The sequence below is a fragment of the Dama dama genome, chromosome 26 (assembly GCF_033118175.1).
Source record: "Dama dama isolate Ldn47 chromosome 26, ASM3311817v1, whole genome shotgun sequence".
NCBI classification, from domain to species: domain Eukaryota; kingdom Metazoa; phylum Chordata; class Mammalia; order Artiodactyla; family Cervidae; genus Dama; species Dama dama.
Window position 1 is genome coordinate 35,761,574 of NC_083706.1, and position 16,905 is coordinate 35,778,478.

The following is a 16,905-nucleotide window of genomic DNA, read 5'->3' on the forward strand; positions in this document are numbered from 1 at the left end:
AAGTTGTTAGTGACCCTTGTTCATGTGTCTGTGACTAATGCTTTGTTATCTGGACTGTTCTGGAAAAAAAAAAAAAAATTCTGGACAGTGTTGGTCTGAGCAGGGTACAGAATGGCTGGGGCACAACCATTCTCAGCAGGTGAGCTATATTTGATATCTAAATTGTTAGGAAGTGCCTTCATCTATAATTTGATTGTGGCTTTTCCTAAGCTGATAGATGTTATCTTTCTCTGTATGTTATGTATTCTAAATCTTAAGTAATTACTGTGGAATTTAAAAAGAGTTGTGGAAAACAGTAGCATTAGGTGCTCTACCGACATTGATACAAAAAAAAACTGGCTGAAGCTTGTCATTACAGAAGTAGAAAACTGGAAAGCATGAATTTAAATGCCAACCTGTGGAAGCAAAGGGCCAGATGATGATTTATATTTGTATTGGGAATGTACTAAATCCTAAAGAGATGACCACATATTTTGGTAGCTATCTCATTTGAAGGTTTTTTAAACCACAAGAATCTTAACAAGATGTGGAATGTTACTTTGACTTGGTGTTGTTCACACTCCATCTGTGGAACTTCTAATTTTACCACACCTGACTCAAATGGTTTAAGTCAACATGTTATATATTTTGCAGTTAGGAGAATGTGACTAAAAGCCACTAGTCTTGGTGAGAAACATTGTGATCTTGGCAGATTATCCTCCAAATATAAAGATCTTGGTTTTAATCAGGAAAAAAGTTCTTAAGTTCATAACTTTTTGGAATATTTATGATGTGAGTCACATATAAACAGTGGTTGGAAACTTCAGCTCTATGTTTAAATGTATGGTGTCCTAAGTAATAAGGGAGTTTTACCTTCAAGGACAGCATTGTCCAAGGAGGCAGGGTGTGTGCAGCAAAATATGACCAGCAGTGTCAAGTCACTGTGATAAGTATCACTTGAAATGAGAATCTTGGTACTTGCTGTTCCCTCTGAAGTGCCCTTAACTGTAAATAAATCTTCCTTAAGGGTGGTGCTCGGTTGTCACCTACCCTATCAACTTTTCCCTGACCATGTTTTTCAAAATAGCTCAAACCTTCCTCTGCATTCTTTATGTTCTCTGTAACGTCCTTTGGCGTCTGAGATGTATCTTTTCAGCCTCTCACTAGAGCTCACTGAGGGCAGAGTGTGTTTCTTTACAGAGTTATCCCCCCGTCAAGAACAGAGCCTGGCATTCAATAAGTGATTACTAAGTAATATAAAATGAATGGCTATTTGGACAGATATTTCAGAAAAGAATTGCTTAAACTTAAAAGGGCCTAGATTCAGTCTTAGCCAGAAAGAAGGCCTCAGGCATCCCAGACAGTGGGCAAAAATTACTTAAGAATTTGCCTGCTGTATCTTAAGGACCTATTTTGTTTAAACACTGTAATTGGTGTAAAGTCACTTTTTTGGATACTTTAGAACTTATTTTACAAGTCAAAGTATCGAGAGCTATTACAATTTATACTACCTGTGATGTATCCACACTTCCATTGTGATGTCATCAGATCACTTCAGGTGAAGTACAGAACTTTATAAAGATTGTCAGTAACTTTGAATTATCAATACTTTTATGTTCCTTCTTGTGTGTTGCCATTAGTATATTTTATTCAGCTTGTTCCAGTTAAAGGTCAGAAGAAGGGAAAAATTCTAATGGCCTTGATTTTTACTTGTAAAATTTACAGGAGAATGTATAATAAACATTCCAGTTATTCAAGTTAAGTAGAACAAGTTATTCAAGTTAAATAGAACACAGAAACCACCTGTGGGTTTTTATTCAATTTATTCTTCCCTTTGGTAACTCTTACAAACCATCTATACTTTTATATTAATCAACATCTGCATGGCATCCCTGTGAACACAATATCTTGTTTAGCTTTGAACAGCTGAGAAGCACAAGTCTAGTTCAGTGACTGTTTGATCAAGGCATCCTTGAGAAGATAGCTGAGTAGTCTGAGTCTTACTTCAGCTCCTAGAGTTTTAAGGAACCCCATGTGTAGATGTCTGAACTGGGTGATGAGTGAGTCCTGGGAACACAACTCACCACAGTTGGAGCATCCTGGACCTCCTGCGAAAATAGGCTTAGTGGTTGTCTGCTTAGTCGTTTTCTTTTTTCTGCTTCTCCACTTAGCATGACCTCTCTCCTTCTCTGAAGAGATGAGTGCAGAGCCTTCCTGTGGAGTGAGATGAGTCTCCTCAGCTGATCTAGACATCAGCATGAAGAGAAAGTAGGCACTTTTCTGGGGTTTAGTCAAGTAAACCAAGTACAGAACAGAATGAGAGCCAGATATGTGTATATAGGAAATAGTATCCTTAGATTACAAAGGCTGTGAATATCTAGGTTATGACCGCCTTCAGCATATCTGTGTCTTTAGTCACTCCTCCAGTCTGAACTGGTTGCTTCTCTAGTTCTGGGGCCCAGCTGTCATCCTTCTCTCCCCCTTGTGTTGAATGCCTGTTTGCTGTATCTTTTACTCACCATGTGGAGTATATGTCCTCCAGTAATTCTTGAGACAGAGAACATAGGATGTAGTCTTCTTGAAAGCTTACATGTCTGGAAATGTGTTCTACCCCCATGTTTGATTGGTAGATTGGTTGGGTATAAAACTCTAGATTACAGATTATTTTCCATCAGAAGTTTAGAAAATTTTTCTCTGCTTATTTTTGTTTTTATTGTTTGTGAATCTGAAGCCATTCTGACTCCTGATATTTTGTAAGTTAACTTTTTTCTAAGTCAATAGAATCTGTCTCCAGTGTTATAAAATTTTGCAATAATATTTATTGGTGTAGATTTGTTTTCATTTGTGCTGGATCCTCTCAATCAGGAGACTGATGTCCTTTCACTTCTGGAAATAGTTTAAAATTATTTTTATTTTCTTCCTTGTATTTTCTCCTTTCTTTCCTGAATTTCTGTTTTGGAGTAGGACCTTCTGGACAGGTACTGTAATTTGCTTATGTTTCTGTATTTCTATGTCATTTTACTCTACTTTTGGAGAGATTCCCCTAATTCTACCTGCCAGCCTGCTGTTGAGTATTTCTCATGTAAGGCTTTTAATTTCTAAGAGCTTTAATTCTCCTTTATAACGTTTACTATGGGCTTACATGCTGGAGACTTCCCTCAGATCTTAGGAAGTTCCTGTCTTTTGTTCATAGTTAAGATTGGAGGAAGAAGACACTGGAGACTGAATGGATGGGTAGCATCAGATGATTTTGAGCTTTTATTGTAGGGTGGTCTGGGGTGAGATGTTTCTTGAATCTTCCCAGCGTCAGTATCTTTAGCTCTTTCTCCATGGAATGATTATATTCTCCAGAAAGCTTGCATTCTGCCTTGAGAGTAAGGGTCTGGCAGGCAGAGTTCTGTGAGCCAAGTAGAGGAAGGTGGGTGTGGGATATTTTCTGCTTTCAACATCACTGTAAATGAGATTAATCACTAGACTATGTACACACATGTCGCATATACAGTTAATCCTCATTAACCATGGAGTTCCTCTTTGCAAATTGACCTACTTGATAAAATTTGTAACCTTCAATCAATAGTCAAAGGTGCTTTCACAGTCGTTCACAGGCTTGTACATAGCAGTTTAAAAGTTGAGTCATCTAACACCCACGCTCCCAGGTGGGGTAGCATGATGTGGTGCTCTGCCTCCTTGTTTCAGCTGTCCCCACTGTAAACAAGGGAACATTTTATGGTCTACTTCATGCCCTGCTTTTCATAATGATGGACTCTTTCTTGATGGTCTCACTGTTTAAAAGGCTCCCAAGCATAGTGTTGCCAGGACTGTCATGTGCCTTATGGAGAAAATATGCCTAAAATATTATCTAAAATATGTTAGATAAGCTTCATGCCAGCTTGAAGTGTGTGGTTGGCTATGAGTTCAATGTTGTTGAATCAACTATATTTAAGGTGTCTTACAACAGATAGAAAAAGGAAGGTTAAAATGTGACCCAGAGGCTCAGAGCAGCTTAACTTTGTATTTCCCCCAGTAGTGTCAGTATTTGCACGTTTAGTGCTTGCAGGGATGTATGGAATGTTACTAGCACAAATATTGAGAACCAACTATGTATATGTGAATGGTATCTACCTACCCATGCCTTCAGCTGTTGACCCGTACAGAGGCCTTCTGTCTTATCCTTTCTGAAGAGTAGTCTTCTGCTAGCGTTGGAGAAAGGCAGTCACCCCGGGGCTGGGGGATGAAGGGGGAAGAGTCTAGGAATCTCCACCTCATTTTTAGAAGACTTTCCCCCTGATTCTCCACGTTTGCGATCTCTTCTTCCTCACATATCCTGTCCCTGTATCAGAGGCATCTCCTGCTTCAGAAGTTTGTATGGTTTTGAAGGGTTCTGTGTATAAATCTGGATTTACAGATTCTGTAAATTTCTGCTTCTGTGTGTGAATCAGATTTATTTATTTATTTATTTTCTGCCATCAGCTTGGAAAGTGGATTTTGATGGAGTTTTATGTCCTCCAAGTTGGTTACCATGTCTTCAGCTTTCCAGATTCTAGTTTTTTTTTTCTTGTCCTCTTTCCTCCCTGTCCTCAGGGTTCTCCATGTTTCTGAGTCCCTTTACCATAGGATTTGGGGAGAAAACAAAAAGAAAATGGCATATTCTCTGTCATCCTAATTTCCTTAGTCTCAATTCCTATTATTTTGTAACTCGTGTTCCTGAGATAATAAGTTTTGGCTAGTATGCCAGCCCCTTTGCTGTAGGGCCCTGAAAGATGTCAGTATTGCTCATATTTGCATGTTCTAGATTGCAAAGGACTGAAGAGTTTTTTTTGATTCACTGACAGCTAGGTAAGAGAATATCTTTTTCCTTCTTTGCAATGTCTTTATAAGGTGCAATATAAGTAATGTGGATTGATAAGTGTCTCTACAAAGCATTCTTACCTTCCAGCTCAGAAGGAGAATGTCTAGTCTCAAGTAGAATTTTTTCCAACTTCATTACGGCCATAATCCTCTCCAGGTTTCTAGTAAAATTTTTGAACTGAGATTTTGTAATGCTTATTTATCATTGTTAACATGCTAGACAAAACTGTTGATCACTTCCAGATCAGTTTCCTCATTTTAAAAATTGTCTTAAGCTTGTGAACCAATGTATAAAAACAATAGCCACTTTAATAGTCTGCTGAGACTCCAGTTAGGGTAAAGTTAGAAATAAGTAAGTTAATGTCATTGTTTTAGAATCTTTTCTATCAAAAGAGTTTTTTTAATGTCATTCTTTCTTTTAAACAGCAATGCATAATGTATATAGAAAAATTGAAAATTTAGGAAACTCAAGTTTCACCTTTTTTCTTAGCACTCTAGGTAATTATATGTGTTGTGTGTGTACCACATATATATGTATATATATCCTTCCAGTCTATTTGTAAATACATGAATAAAAATGCATCTTAAAATTTTCCATGTTATTCTCCCACAAATCATTTTTAATTACTGCATTTTCATTCACTCATTGGCAACCTACTTGTGTAAAGGCCAAAAAGTATTTATAACTTTTGGCTTTGCAGGCCATATGGTCTCTGGTACAACTACCACACAACTCTACCTCCGTATTTTGAAAATAGCAATAGATATTATATAAACAAATGGGCCTGACTGGGTACTATTAAAACTTTATTTATAAAGATCATGCAGCCTCAGATTGGGCCCAATGGCCATGAGTTGCCAACCCAAAGGTATTTAAACTTATAATTTTGATGCAGTTCATAAAAAGTTGTGGAGATTCCTGCACTCTTTATCTAGTTTCCACCAAGTTACATCTTAACTACAGATGTTAAACCCAATGTTAAATCCAGAAAGTATACACTGGTACAATGAGTGTTTGTAGTTCCATGCCATCACGTCTCGGCTAAGATCAAGTGTAGTTCCCTGCCATGTTATTACATGGATAACCATCAACACCACAATAAAAATAGAGAACTAGCCCATCACCCAAAGGTCTTCCTCATTCCACCTCCCTCACTGACCATCCCTACCTCTTGGCAATCACTGATCTCTTTTCCATCTCAACTTCTGTCATTTCAAGAATGTTTTACAAATAGAATCATATGTGACCTTTTGAGAACAACTTTCACTCAGCAGTGAGATTGAATCATGTTTTATGTATCAGTAGTTGTTCATTCTCTTAAGCTGTGTCCAGTTCTTTGCGACCTTAAGGTCTGGAGCATGCCAGGCTTCCCTATCCTTCTCTATCTCCTGGAGTTTGTTTAGACTCATATCCATTGAGTCAATATTATCACTCAACCATATCCTTTGTTGCCCCCTTCTCCTCTTGCCCTCAATCTTTCCCAGCATCAGAGTCTCTTTCAATGAGGCAGCTCTTCCCATCAAGTGGCCAAAGTACTGGAGCTTCAGCATCAGTCCCTTCAGTAAATATTCAGAGTTGATTTCCTTTAGGATTGACTGGTTTGATCTCCTTGCTGTCCAAGGAAATCTCAAGAGGCTTCTCCAGCACCACAATTTGAAAGTATCAATTCTTTAGCCATCAGCCTTTATGATCCAACTCTCACATCCATACATGACTACTGGAAGAACCATAGCTTTGACTCTCCGGACCTTTGTCAGCAAAATGATGTCTCTGCTTTTTAATACACTGTCTAGGTTTGTCATAGCCCTTCTTCCAAGGAGCAAGTGTCTTCTAATTTTGTGGCTGAGGTCACCATCCACAGTGATTCTGGAACCCAAGAAAATAAAATCTGCCACTGTTTCCACTTTTTCCCCATCTATTTGCTATGAAATGTTGGGACCAGGTGCCATGATCTTGGTTTTTTGAATATTGAGTTTTAAGCCAGCATTTTCACTCTCCTCTTTTACCCTCATCAACAGGCTCTTTAGTTCCTCTTTGCTTTCTGCTGTTAGAAAAATAGCATCACATATCTGAAGTTGTTGGTATTTCTCCTAGCAATCTTGATTCCAGCTTGTGAGCTATCCAGCCCAGCAAGATGTACTCTGCGTAGAAGTTAAATAAGCAGGGTGACAATATACAGCCTTGACGTACTCCTTCTCCTATTTGGAACCATCCTGTTGTTCCATGTCCAGTTCTGTTGCTTCTTTACCTGCATATAGGTTTCTCAGGAGGCAGGTGAGGTGGTCTGGTATTCCCATCTCTTGAATTTTCCACAGTTGGTTGTGATCCATATAGTCAAAAGCTTTAACGTAGTCAGTGAAGCAGAAGCAGTTGTTTTTCTGGAAGCCCCTTTTTCCTATGACCCAGCGGATGTTAGCAGTATATCAGAGTTCCTTTCTGTTGCTCAGCAGTGTTCCAGCGTGTGAATGTATCACAGTTTGTTTAATGATTTGCATATTGAAGGGCATCTTGGTTGTTTCACAGGATTCTTATAAGGTTCTATTGATCTCCACATTTGGTTCTGCGTATTACCTTTCCTCCTTGTTGTCAAGCTTCCAAGTCGAATGTGTTTCAGAACGTGGTGGTGTGTTTCAGGAGTGCAGTTGAATCATACTGTGTTTGTCATTATTTCAAACTCACTGAACTCAAAACTCAACTGATTCAAACCAAAGGCCATTGATCTTCCAGGGGCTTCCATCCATTTACTTTGCAGGTTAGTACTGATACAGTTTGTTTATGGAGATGATTGAGTAAATAGTCTTAATACTTGTGGAGACAGAGACTCAAGTTTGAGTCTCACTGTTAACACTTACACCTGTTGTCCTCAAGAAGTCACCTAATCTTGACCCTTCATTTTCTTATCTCTTAAGGAAAAAGAAAAGAAAAAAAGGAACAACTCTATCTCATAGGATTGTTGTGAGGATTAAGTGAGATTATGTAGGAAAAGTATTTGGGAAGCAGGAAATCACCCTACGAATGTTACTGCAATATAAAAGTAAAGCATCCTTCATTAGTGTTTTAGAAAAAAGTTTTATAATTAGGATGAATAGTTTTTATTAATGGGTAAGTATGTGGAGGAATGGGACATCCTTGCTGAAGAAAGAAAATCATGACCTAGTTTTTACAGAGTTAGAAGGCCAAAAGAACAGAGAGGAAGAATGGTATTTCTGTATGGCTGCAGTGGATGACCTGTGTTCTAATACAATACCATCTGGCAGATGTGAGAAGAAATCATTTAAATCAACAATCTGTAATGAGCTACCATCTGATTCCTGTTAATCAAGACTTCCTTTCTCAAACCGTCTTCCCATGGTTTCCATGACCCTGTTCTCTCCTGCTTTCTCCTGGCTTATCACCATCATCTTCTTGGCCCTTAAATATGGAGTTCCCTAGGGATCATCCCTGTACTTCTCTTTCCATGACCTCTTCCCTGGCAATATCATGCCTTTACATCACTCTCCAAACAAAGCCTACATCTGTGTCTCTAGCCCTGACCTCCCTCCTTTCCATCCTGCTGGCTGGATGACTCTCAGACTCAGTATTTCCAAAGCTGAGGTCATTTTTCTTACAAGATGTCCCTTCTTTTTGAATTATTTCTTTCTCTCCATAGTCCTACTGTCTTTTCAGTCCCTCAGCATTCTTCCCTCTGTCACCTCCTAGTATCCCCCAGATCCAGTCATCTTATTGATTCTTTGACCACAGTTTCTCATTCCCTCTTGCCTTTCCATTTCAGGTCTACACTGTTAGCTTTTTAACTGAAATCCCACTTTCCATCCCCACTGCCGTCTGTTCATCCCTCCTCGGCTTTGTCACATGAATCTTCTACAGCATCATCCAGGTTCTGCTCAATGTCCTCGATTGCTCCCCTTATTTGTATAATAGAGATTAGCCAGATGGTTAGTCTAATATAGAATATTCCCCATGATCAAACTGCTTTTTTATGATCTTTATATTTTAAATATTTGCTTATGTTTTATGAATTTATTGATTTGGCTGCACCAGGTCTTAATTGAGGCATGCAGGATCTTCTTTTTAATTGATCTTAGTTCCTTGATCTGGGATCGAACCTGAGCCCCCTGCATTGGGAGCACAGAGTCTTAACTGCTGGGCCACCAGGGAAGTCCTGCTTTTTTAGTCTTTATGCTCAACTCCAGATGAACTGAAAGGCAGTAATATGAAACAAAATGTTTTTTCCAGAATTCCACAATGGTTTGCTTTTCCAACTTCATTTAAAATAATTTATGGGCATACCTTCTCTCCTTTTCTATGCTGGACCCATGTATAGTTTCTCTCAATATCCCCACAGAGTTGCATATAACAGGTGTTTATTTATTGAATGAATAATTGGTCCTATGATAGAAACTCAATTCTCATTTAACCCATACATCCAACAAGCAATTATTGAGAAACTTGCTGTGTGTCAGGCACTTTGAGGCATTGGGACAGAGTGGGCACAGTTTTGTATTTTTATTTTTTTTTTAGATATTTGAGTTTATTCTTCATTTAATTTTGAAAACACTTTCAAAATAATTGAATATTTTTTAGAAAAATAATAGCAAGTAGTTAATATATTATTATTGTAGTCCTTCACTTATCCTCTACTACATATAAAATGTTTTCAGTGAGTCCACTTCACAGGCCCCGCGAAGAGCTCTGACACAGAGCACCACGCCCGGGGTGACGTTCATCATTCTCGTGTGCTGCTTCATTGTAATGGCTCTGCCTTTCCTGATTTGGAGCAAAGCCCACCGGTTCTACTTGGTCCATTTCATCCTCTTCTACTTCCTTCCTCTTGGGTAGCTTCCTAGCAGAGATTCGTTGAGAAAGCCATTCTCAGGAAAAAGTTCAGTTGCTCAGTTATGTCTGACTCTGCGACCCCGTGGACTGCAGCACGCCAGGCTTCCCTGTCCATCACCAACTCCCAGAGCTTGCTCAAACTCATGTCCATCGAGTCAGTGATGCCATCCAACCATCTCAACTTCTGTTGTCCTCCTGCCTTCAGTCTTTCCCAGCATCAGGGTCTTTTCCAATGAGTCAGTTCTTCGCATCAGGTGGCCAAAGTTTTGGAGTTTCAGCTTCTCAGGAAAGTTTACCTTAAATTCAGTGACTAGGCAACCCATTTCATACAGTCCATGATACATTGGCATGTCTTCATTTAGCACACTCATTCTAGTAGCAATCTTAAAGATGTTACCATTGGATTATTTGTGACTTTATACTAGAGTATCAGCTTGCTTTGTTGTTTAGTCAGGTAGTCATGTCCAACTCTTGTGACCCCATGGACTGTAGCCCGCCAGGGTCCTCTGTCCATGGGATTTCCCAGGCAAGAATACTGGAGTGGGTTGCCATTTCCTTCTCCAGGGGATCTTCCCAACGCAGGGATTGAACCCACTTCTGCATTGGCAGGTGGATTCTTTGGTGGCTCAGTGGTAAAGAATCCGCCTGCCAAGCAGGAGGCATGGGTTCAATCCCCAGGAGAAAGAAATGGCAACCCACTCCAGTATTCTTCCCTGGGAAATCCTGTGGACAGAGGAGCCTGGCGGGCTACAGTTCATGGGGTCACAAGAGAGTCGGACACGACCTAGCACTAAACAAGAACAAATCAGCTTTGTACTTAGTGCCTGATAGCTTTCTTTAGACATTAGTTTAAGAATATATTAAATAATTGTACTCTGGTTGCCTGAAGCATATGGAATGTATCTGTTTAGTGAAGTGAGAAGTCTATGTTAGGAAAACATGGGTGAGTTTTACAAAGGATCTTCCTAAGAGAAGGAAGTCACTGGATGATGGGGGGAGAGGGAGGATATCAAGCTATTGAGATCTCCCCCACTTAGTCATTTCTTCTTGGGCAGGCAAGTCCATGAAACTAACATAATGTGCTCTTGGATCTTATACAGATGGCAATCAGGAATTATTTCCCTGTGAAGTCTGTGGAAGACGCTTTGCAGCAGATGTTCTGGTAAACATAAAGACATTTTGTAGATGTGTTTCATTGGAGTTAAATGAACTGTCAAGTTAGTGAGGAGGCCGCAGTGGCAAAGATTAAAGACAGATGTGGAGGGAAAGCAAGGAGAGAAAAGTACATAACCTGTGGCTGGCAGGCCCTGAGGACACTTAGGTAGGTTGATGCTGCCCCCTTCAAAAGGGAGCTTTTTAAATCTGGTCCTGTTCCTGAAAGGAAGCCAGATAAAAGTGTCTTGGCACAGCTGATCGTCTCTTGAGAGGTTTTGGCTCTTTCGCCTTTTCTATAAGCATCAAAAATTCAAATTTTAAGGCCAAAGCACCAGGGAAATTAGCTAGTCAAGAGGAATGAACATTGAATTTGGAGCATCTGGAAACTTGGCTTTTAGCCTCAAATTTGTCACTAATTCTGACAAGTCCTTTAACCTCCCTCTGTTTTCTGCTTTGCCACGTATGAAGACAGAACTCTCCAGTTTCAGGGATTTAATGTAATTTGAACAAAATGGGTGTTAGTCCTGTTCCAGGACCTAATTGTTAATTAGATTTAAGCTAACTGCATGTCAAGTCCCCTGATTGATGCCCATAAAGTTGAATAAAGGCTTGATTTATTTCAAAATTAGGGAAACAAACTTCCCATATTATGAAGGAGTTCCCAAGAAAAATGATTTTTTTTAAAAAATCTAAGATAATGAACTATTAGCTGGGACATTTAGATCAAAGAGACTTGTTTTCAAACTTAAAAGAATTTGGACTATAATCCTGACTACATTTGGGGCAAAAGACTACCAAATGAGGTTGTAGGTTTTATTTCTCTGGGGAATTTAAAAATAGAATATCTGTTCTAGTTAACTGCAGCTAGAGATTCCTGGATCTAGAAGGGGAACTCACAAGGCCTATTGTGGCCCAATAATCCCCCAGGGAGCTGCCTTTGCTAACCCAAGACTGCACCCCATGAGACTGGATTTGAGACCTAGGGAGGTACCTTTGAAGAGAGATCACTAAATGCTAAGTATTCTTGAGTCCTCTTGAGTTTTACTTCGTTGACCCATTTCTGGGCTGCAAAGAGCAGTTGATCAAGCGATCTGCTCTTTCTCTTCTCCCCTTCAGTTTTAAAATGGTATGGCATGTTTATCACCAGGTGCAGTGATTTTCATGGATCCTGTATTTTTTGGGTCTGGACAAAGTAACCGATAGCTGTTATGAGTTACATGACCATGAATGAAGAGGGCTTAGAGTGGAAGGCAAAGATTGGCATAATCCTTTAGTGGTGCAATAACTTTATAAAGGTGGTACACAGGCAGTATCCTTGCCTGGGAAATCCCATGGACAGTGGAGCCTGGCGGACTACTGTCCATGGGGTTGCAAAAGAGTCAGACATGACTTAGTGACTAAATCACAACTACAAACAACACAGGCAAAGCTCTATGTGCTGGTTCCCTGGTTTTTGTACCAGAAATGCTGAGTTTTTACTGGTCTACTGGCTGGAGTCATTTTCTCTGCCAATGGTCTTGTAAGTATTGTAATATTTTAAAGTTTAATATTATAAGCTTAGGTTTGCTCTAAAATAAATGACTTCATGAAAAATGTTTGGACACACTAAGGGAAAATGTCTTCATAATTTAAATGGAATTGATGTATTTTTCATTTGTCGTATGGTTGTCCCAGTTGTTTCTTGCAGATGTTCTCAAATATTTCTTTGAAACCTCTCCACTCATTTTTTTCAGGAGTTAAGTGGTTTGATTTGCTGTATGTAGAAAAGCAACCCAGTTAAATCCAGTTTTGAAATGTTGAGTGGTAAGAGTTTTTCTGAAAAGGTTCCACTTGTATAAGAAGCTAAGTTTCCCCTTGCTTTGCATACTTTTGTATGCAGAGAATTACTTCAAAAGGATGGAAAAACAAGGTTGTTGGGACTCAGTTCCTGGATGACTTGCTTTTGGAATTTAGAAACAGTGAAGGCAGAAAACAGAATAGAAGTAAAGAAAATTTCCTTGGCTTCAGTGAGTACCTAGCCGAATATCAGAAATAATTTATTTCAATTTAAACTAGAAACTGAGTCTTTTCAACATTGTTTAATGCTTGGAACTATTCACTGAGCCCAAGTGGTTAAGTTAAATATGTAAGACCAAATTTTAAGTCAGTTTCTTTAGCTGTAGAGGCCTTTTCTTGACCTTGCCCAAACACAACATCTAGTTATGTGTAACATGGGTGAAGAGAGCCAGATGGATTTGCTCTGCTGTGATTTGAGAGTTAGAGAATGAACTTGGCTCTGAAGGTGCAACCCAGTCCCTGCAGTGGGGGCTGCTTGAGTACACTGAGCCGTTACGAACTCTGTGATTGTACATGTTAAAAATTTTAATCCCCACTCCTTCTTTTCTAGGAAAGACATGGACCAATTTGTAGAAAACTCTTCAACAAAAAACGTAAACCTTTCAATTCCTTAAAACAAAGATTGCAGGGCACTGACATTCCCACTCTGGGGAATGCGCCTCAGTCCAAGGTACTATCGATGTCTTCCTTGCTGTTCTTGATTATGTCCTTCAGTACATGAAAGCCTCTTTCTGGCTCTCTGCTTTCATTTTTGCTTGATAGGGCAATGTAATGTCATGTAAGTATAATCCACCTTTACTGTTTTCTTTTTAATCATGCACACTTAGATTTCCAAATGTATTTCAGATACTTTCCAGATGTGGCAGAAAACAAATCTCGTTTATATTTTCATTAGAGTAGCATTAAATCCAGCAATTAACTTGGAAGACAGTCACTTTAAGGTTACATTTAGGTCTTCCTTTAAAGTTTTGTGATTGCTTTATTTTTTGTGATTGTTGTTTTGTATTTTCCCTCACTACTGTGACTTGAAAATTTTATTACTGTGTTTTCCAAACCTCTTTTAGTGCTTTTGGAAAGCAAACTCTCTTTTTTTCTCCAAATTTCACAGTTCCGTTTCTTATAAATTCAAATCCCAGCTTAAAAAAAAAGATTATAACAGTGAGATATATAGCCTAGATTAGTATATGTTGGTTTAATTTTTTTTTACAGCCACAACCCGTGAGAAAATCTAACTGGAGACAACAGCATGAAGACTTCATTAATTCGATTCAGTCAGCAAAGCAGTGTACACTAGCCATTAAAGAAGGCCGGCCTCTCCCACCTCCACCCCCTCCGACCATCAACCCAGGTGTGTGGACAGTTTGGTTTGCTTTTGACATTTTACTCTTAACCAGTTGAGGCTATGCTTGATTTTTTGGCCTAGTCATTATACTTTGCTTCCTCCTAAAGCGTAAATACTAATCTGCTTGCAAGGTGGGAGACCTGGGTTCGATCCCTGAGTTGGGAAGATCCCCTGGAGAAGGGAAAGGCAACCCACTCCAGTATTCTTGTCTGGAGAATTCCATGGACAGAGGAGCCTGGTGGGCTACAGTCCATGGGGTCACGAAGAGTCCGATAACTGGGCGACTTTCACTTTCCCAGCATCAGGGTCTTTTCCAGTGAGTTGGCTCTTTGCATCTGGTGGCCAAAGTATTGGAGCTTCAGCTTCAGCATCAGTCCTTCCAGTGAATATTCAGGGTTGATTTCCTTTAGGATTGACTGGTTTGATCTCCGTGCTGTCCAGGGGACTCTCGAGAGTCTTCTCCAGCACCACAATTTGATATTTCTTCAGCACTCAGCCTTCCTTGGGTCCAACTCTCATATTCGTACATGACTACTGGGAAAAACATAGTTTTGACAATATGGACCTTTGTCGGCAAAGTGATGCCTCTGCTTTTTAATACACTGTCTAGGTTTGTCATAGTTTACCTGCCAAGGAACTTGTGTCTTTTAATTTCCTGGCTCCAGTCACCGTCCACAGTGATTTTGGAGCTGAGGAAAATAAAATCTGTCCCTGCTTCCACTTTTTCCCTTTCTCTTTGCCCTGAAGTGATGGGACCAGACGCCATGATCTTGGTTTTTTTAAATGGTGAAAGTCAGATTTTTCACTGTCCTTTTTCACTCTCATCAAGTTCCTCTTGATGTTTCTGCCATTAGATTGGTATCATCTGCATATCTGGTGGTGGCTTAGTCACTAAGTCGTGTCTGGCTCTTGTGACCCCATGTACTAAAGCAGGGTCCAATTATATGCTTTCCACAAGAAACACTTTAAAGACACAAATAGGCGAGCCAGGAGGTAACAAGATGGGGAGGTGAGCCAGGTGGGTCTAGAGAGGCCACACCTTCCCTGAGGGACAGCTGCTCCTTGGCTTGTATCATTTTGATCCAATTGACATCTGTAGCTATAACGTGATACACAGTGACAGCAGAATATAATTGTTATCAAGTACACATGGAACATTCATCCAAGATAGACCATGTGCAGGACCACAAAGTGGATCTCAATAAATCTGAAAGGATTGAAATCATACAGACTATGTTATTTGAGTACAGTAGAATTAAATTAGAAATTAATGATGAAAATATATCAAGAAAACTCTTGAATATTTGGAAATTAACAAATAATTTCTAAATACCCTATGGATCTAAGAAGAAATTACAAGAAAAATTAGAAAATGTTTTGAACTGAATGGTAATGAAAACATACCAAAATTTGTGAGATTTCAGCTAAAGCAGTGCTTAAAGGAAAGTTTATAGCTTTAAATGCTTGCATTAGAAAAGGGAGAAAAAGGTTTAAGTCAATTGCCTTAAACTTCCTCTTTAAAGTTAGAAAAAGAAGAACAAATTACACTTAAATTAAGTAGAAGGAAGAAAATAGTAAATATAATTCATCATATTAACAAAATATTTTTTTCAAGTGTATGGTCATCTCAGTAGATACAGGAAAAGCCTGTACAAAATACAGTACCTATACATGTTTAAAAAAGACAAAGCTCTTAGAAAGGTAGAAATAAAAGGGAACTTCCTTAATAAAGCACATCTCTGAAAAACCTACAGCTAACATCAACTTAAAGGTGAAAAGCTGAACACTTTCCCACTGAGTTCAGGACAGAAGCAAGTATGTCCTTTCTGACCACTTCTGTTCAGTACTATCCCGGACATAGTACCCAGTGTAATAAGGAAAAAGTTACGTATTTTATACACACACATAAATTTAAAGGTTGGAGAGGAAGAAGTAAAACTGTCCTTACTTACAGACAATGTGAGCATGAAGGAGTAAATGTAGAAAATCTTACAAAACTACAAAAAATGCTACTGAAATTACAAGTTAATTTAACAGGCTTTCAGGATATAACGTCAATATACTCAGGTGAGTTGTATTTCTGTATACTAGGCATGAGTGGGTTAGTTGCTCAGTTGTGTCCAACTCTTTGCAACCCCACGGACCACAGCCCACCAGGCTCCTCCGTCCATGGAATTCTCCAGGCTAGAACACTGGAGTGGGTTGCCATTTCCTTCTCCAGATACTAGGCATAAACAGTTGAAAAAAATGAAAAATGACATTACAATCATGTAAAAAACATGAAATACTTATGTATATATTTAACAAAATATGTGTAAGACTTGTAAAATGAAAACCGCAACACATTCCTTAGAGAAATTAAAGAGGACCAAAATAAATGGAGATATTTACAATTTTTGTGGTTTGGAAGACTCGTGTATTGTGTTACAAAGTCGGTTATCCCCAGATTGATCTGTGGACAAAATGTAATTCCAGTGAAGATCCCTGCGAGTTTTCTTGCCAAATGGGAATTGACCAGCTGATATTAAAATTACACAGAAATTCAAAGCCAGGATAGTTTTGAAAAAAGAATAAAATCAGAGGACTTACCTATCTGATGTCAAGACTTAAAATAATATTACAGTAATCATGACAATTTGGTATTAGAATATCAACTGAACAGAAAAGAGAATGTAGACCTCCCCCCAATCAATTTGTTAATTGATTTTTAACAAAAGTAGTTCAGAGTGGGAAAAGAGAGTCTTATTAACAATTGATGCTGAGACAACTGGATATCAAAGTGGCAAAAATGAATTTTGATCCTTATACATACACAAAAATTCAAAATGAATAATTGACCTAACATAAGTGCTGTAACTGTAAGATTTCTAGAAAAAACAAACATCTTTGACCTAAGAGTCAACAAAGA

The 16,905-nt window shown here is 38.8% G+C and overlaps 1 protein-coding gene across 1 annotated transcript in view; it reads left to right on the forward strand.

The window, feature by feature from the left end:
• The first annotated feature begins 10 nt into the window (after positions 1-10).
• The window catches only part of ZC2HC1B (zinc finger C2HC-type containing 1B), a 36,905-nt gene continuing 20,010 nt past the window's right edge, over positions 11-16,905 (forward strand). The window contains exons 1-4 of the mRNA XM_061130335.1: positions 11-139; positions 10,765-10,826; positions 13,206-13,325; positions 13,865-14,003. Of these exons, the coding sequence (XP_060986318.1) occupies positions 112-139; positions 10,765-10,826; positions 13,206-13,325; positions 13,865-14,003 (349 nt within the window). The 5' untranslated portion in view covers positions 11-111. The remainder of the gene's footprint in view (positions 140-10,764; positions 10,827-13,205; positions 13,326-13,864; positions 14,004-16,905) is intronic.